This window comes from Crocuta crocuta, unplaced genomic scaffold (assembly GCF_008692635.1).
Source record: "Crocuta crocuta isolate KB4526 unplaced genomic scaffold, BGI_CrCroc_1.0 scaffold70, whole genome shotgun sequence".
Lineage (NCBI taxonomy): Eukaryota > Metazoa > Chordata > Mammalia > Carnivora > Hyaenidae > Crocuta > Crocuta crocuta.
This window is the reverse complement of record NW_027528417.1, coordinates 9,254,826-9,259,321: the sequence shown is the minus strand read 5'-3', so window position 1 is coordinate 9,259,321 and position 4,496 is coordinate 9,254,826. Positions and strand designations below refer to the sequence as shown.

Genomic DNA, 4,496 nt, shown 5'->3' with positions numbered 1-4,496 from the left:
TCTTCCATTCTGTATTTGTAACATCCATGGTACTAAAATACCTGAATAGTGGATTAAATTAATGAGTGAAATTTAATTTCATAGAATTAAAAATGTCTCTGTAGAGAGTAAACTAGCTGTGGAAAACATTTGTAGGACAGGAGCGATATGGTTTTAAAAGTAGTGGTTTAATTAGCACATGTTTGGGCCACCTGGATGGTTCAGTAGGTTAAGCGTCCGACTTCGGCTCAGGTCATGATATCACAGTTCGTGGGTTCGAGCCCTGTGTCAGACTCTGTGCTGACACCTAGCTCAGAGCCTGGAGCCTGCTTCAGATTCTGTATCTCCCTCTCCCTCTGACCCTCCCCTGCTCACACTGCTTCTCTCTCTCTCTCTCAGAAATAAATAAAACATTAAAAAAAATTAGCACATGTTTGTGGGTTGTTTTGTTTTGTTTTGTTTCTATTCAAGTCAGTTAACATGCAGTGTAGTCTCGACTTCAGGAGTAGAACCCAGTAATTCATCTCTTACATATCACACCCAGTGCTCATCCCCAAAATGCCCTCCTTAACGCCTGTCAGCCGTTCAACTCACAGGCCTCCCACCCTTTCCCGGCAGCAACCCTCTGTTCGTTCTCTGTACTTTAAAAGTCTTTTACAGTCTACCTCCCTCTCTGTTTTTATCTTATTTTTCCTTCCCTTTCCCTGTGTTCATCTTCTGAGTTTCTTAAATTCTACATATGAGTGAAATCATGATATCTGACTTATTTTGCTGAGCACCAGTTTTTAATAAAAATTTAGTTATAAAGGATGCAATTAATATTCAGCTCTTTATATTTTCTACATGCATATATGTATTAACCCTCTTTGTTTTCTGGATAGTATTTTCAAAATCTTTTGGCTGTAGCTATTTTAAAAGACTAAAAAAACCTCAGCAGTATTTCAAATCTATTAAATATAAGTTTGTATTAAGAAATCTGGGGGCGCTTGGGTGACTCTGTCAGTTAAGCGTCTGACCCTTGATTTTTGGCTCAGGTCATGATGTCATGGTTCGTGGGATCGAACCCCATGTTGAGCTCTCTGCTAACAGTGCGGAGCCTGCTTGGGATTCTCTCTCTCCCTCTCTCTGCCCTTCTGCTCGTGCACGCTCTCTCATCCTGTCTCTCTCTGAAGATAAACATTTTTTAAGAATCTGAATAAATGTTCTTTGTTCTGTGATAAGGTTGTTGTGGTTGGAGACCAGAGTGCTGGAAAAACTAGTGTGCTGGAAATGATTGCTCAAGCGCGGATATTCCCTCGAGGATCCGGGGAGATGATGACACGTTCTCCTGTTAAGGTAGGACAGTAGGCCGTCTGGACGAAGCTCCTCAGGAAAGCAGCTGCTTCCGTCAGGTTTGTCCATTGTGTGGACATGAAGAATTGTGAATGACAAGACTAACCCCTAGCCCTGGGAAGTATTCCTGGGGTGGGAATCGGTGGAGGCACAGCCAGGCGGCCATTGTGCAGGAGCCGGGCGGGGGAGGGGAGAGAGACGGGAGCGGAGGGCAGAGGCCCAGTGGGGCCGCACTGCACTGAGCTGTTCATTGGCAGCACTCTAGATTTTATTGTGAGCGAGGTCAGGAAGAGGCTAAGTAAGAGAATGGGAGTATTGGCAGTGGAATTGGTATATATACATAATTTCCCAGTTTTACTGTAAGAAAGGTAGAGAAATGGGGTAGTAACAGGGAAATATATTGAATAAAGGGAAAGAGTTTTATATACTGATTGTGACTAGTTTGAGACGTAAAAATGATGTAAGAGAGAGGGAACAGTTGGAATAGCAAAGCCTTTGAGGGTAAAAGAGGCTGGGACTCAGCATGCAATATACAGAAGCTCTAACAGTTCAGAAACACCTATGCCTACAGTCTTTCACTCAGCAAATATTTATTGAGTGCTTAATACACTCCAGCACTGTTCTAGGCAGTGTGTTGGCAAACAAAACAGAGATCTTTGCCATAATGGAGGATACGTTGTAGTAGAGGAAGCAGACAGTAAATAGTAAACAAAATAAGTGACCAATGATATAGTATGTTAGAAGATGGAAAGTGTTTTGCAAAAAAAAAAAAGCCAGACAGGGAGTGAGGGTGCCAGGGTGGCCAGGGTGTTGGTTGATTGCATTGAGAAGGTGACTTCGTTGAGAAGGTGAAGATTTGCACTGAGTGAGGGAAGAAGTTGGTGGGTAGCTAGTCTAAGAGTGTTCCCGGCAGAGAAAGTTAGTGGAAAGCCCCTGAGGTGGTTAGGTGGCTTTCGTGTTTGAGGCCAGTGTGTCTAGAGCAGGGCGAAGGTTAGCAGCAGATGAGGTCAGAGGATGGGTAATGGGAGGCCAGGGGAAGCAGGAAAGGGGAAGCAGGAAAGTAGGGCCTTATTGGTCACCATGCTTACTTTGGTTTTTATTTTGAATAAAATAGCCAGTCTGGGGCTTTGAGCAGAGTAATACTGCTTTTGCAAAGGCTCACTCTGGCTACTGTGTTGAAGATAGACCTAAGCCAGATGGGTAGAACCACGGAGACCAGATGGGAAGCTATTGGAGTGGCTAGGTGATTCTTGGACCAGGGAAGTAGCAGTGAAGGTGGTAAGAGATGGTTGGGTTCTGCATCTATGCTGAAAGCAAGATCAGTAGGATATCCTGACATACTTGATATTTATATATAGAGAGAGTGGCTCTCTGTATATAAACACAGGATGGCTCCAATGTTTTTGGCCTGAATAGATTACAGCATGTAATTGACGTGGGGAAGTCTGGAGTAGAGTGAATTAGCTCTGGGGAGACGATCAGGAGTTAGTTTGGGACCTGCAAGGGATGTCAACAAATAAATAAGCAGTTGTTTATACAAGTTTAGAGAGAGGTCTGGGCTAGTGACATAAATTTAGGAGTCATAATCAAATATCTAAAGGTGATATTTAAAGCCATGATCTTCCTTGGGTAAGATCACCAAGGAAGTGAGGCGAGAGGACACAGGACGGATTGTGTCCTGGGCATACCCCAGATTAAGAGGTTGAGGAAGGAACCTCTGAAGGAGCTACCAGCACATTAGAGGGGATTAGAACAGTACGGTGTAATGGAAATCAGGTCAAGAACATACCCAGGAGGAGGCACTGATCAGCGAGGCTGAATGCTGCTGACAGTTCAGGGAGGGTGAAGACTGAGAATTGGCCGCTGCATTAACCAGTGGAGGCAATGAAGTAGAATATGTGCAGCTTTCCTTCTGCTTGCTTCCTCTTGCTCAGTGCCTCTAGGAGGCTAGATTATCAGCTGCTACGTAAAGAGAGGGGAGAAGGTGTTAAAGGTTGAGCTAAGAAAGAAGTCTCTAGGCCAGCAGTAACTCCAGAAGTGAGTTGACCAGAGAGCTGAGAAATAGCAGGATTGCTGAGCCGTACTGAGGTCCCCATTCAGATCCGTGGACATCAATTTAAGGGGAAGTTCTGTGGTTGTGCATTTTTTTTCTTTTACTTCAGGTAATAGGTACAGAGTAATTGGAGAATTAGGAAATTGACACCACCAAGAAGGAAGGCTCATAGACAATGAGGCTGATGCTAGAATCTTCCAAAAATGAAGTGGTCTCAGTGTGATCCATACAGAATGCACGGTTTTGGGTCTGGGTGTGGACTCAGCTACGTTATGTAAAACTAGTCTCTTTTCCATCGCTCTATGGTTTTGTGCGAATGTACCCAACACTGTGGATCCATTTTACTGTTGATGGGCACTTAGAATACTTCCATTGTGGGGGGAAATTGACTGCACCTCGTGTCTTGCTCTATAATCATCTCTAAAAACATTGTAAACCTACCTTCTACATTGCAACCAACACTCTAATTGTAGCGGCTGTAGATGATGTTATATTTTAGGAAGGGGCTAATTTTCTTCTGGCAGCAGGTAAATAAATCATGGACAGATTTCCTTAAAAGATCAAAGGCTGGGTTTTTTTCTAGTTCACCGTTACTCCTCTAGAATTTACCAGCACTTCTCCTTGGTGGACTCTTAACTCAATTTTTGTCTCTTCTAAACAAATTGCCAAAATCTTGACTTAGCCTTTTAGCTTTTTTAGCAGCTTCTTTCTGGTTTGTTTCCACACAAAGCAGATGCCTTATGGGGGGAAATTGTGCCCAAAAAGTAGGGCTTGGTTTTTGGAGATTGATTTCTGCTGTCCATTTTTTTTCTGGGGGCTTTAGCAACTTAAGTTCAGGGCTGCTTGATACCCTGATCTCTGATTTTGTCTCCTCAACCCAGGAAGCTGCTAACCTTTTCTCCAGCGCTACCCTGTGCCACAAATCTGCAAGCACCCTGAGGGAAAACAGACGTCAGAATGTGCCTCTAACATTCTCGGGGGTCTTGGACTGAGTTCAGGCTGCCATGGTTGCTCTCTGATGCTTTCAACCAACTGGATTTTATTGGTTATCTAGCCCACCTCACTAGTCTCGGTAGAAGGAATTGTATTTTGAAATGAAACTGGATCGTTATTGAGAAGCTTGAAAAGTTAC

At 43.7% G+C, this 4,496-nt stretch overlaps 1 protein-coding gene across 5 annotated transcripts in view; it reads left to right on the top strand.

The window, feature by feature from the left end:
* The window catches only part of OPA1 (OPA1 mitochondrial dynamin like GTPase), an 89,633-nt gene that overhangs the window by 28,090 nt on the left and 57,047 nt on the right, over nt 1–4,496 (top strand). For all 5 annotated transcript variants that reach the window (XM_077754360.1, XM_077754363.1, XM_077754359.1 and 2 more), the window contains one exon: nt 1,201–1,314. In XM_077754360.1, coding sequence (XP_077610486.1) covers nt 1,201–1,314 — 114 coding nt within the window. The remainder of the gene's footprint in view (nt 1–1,200; nt 1,315–4,496) is intronic.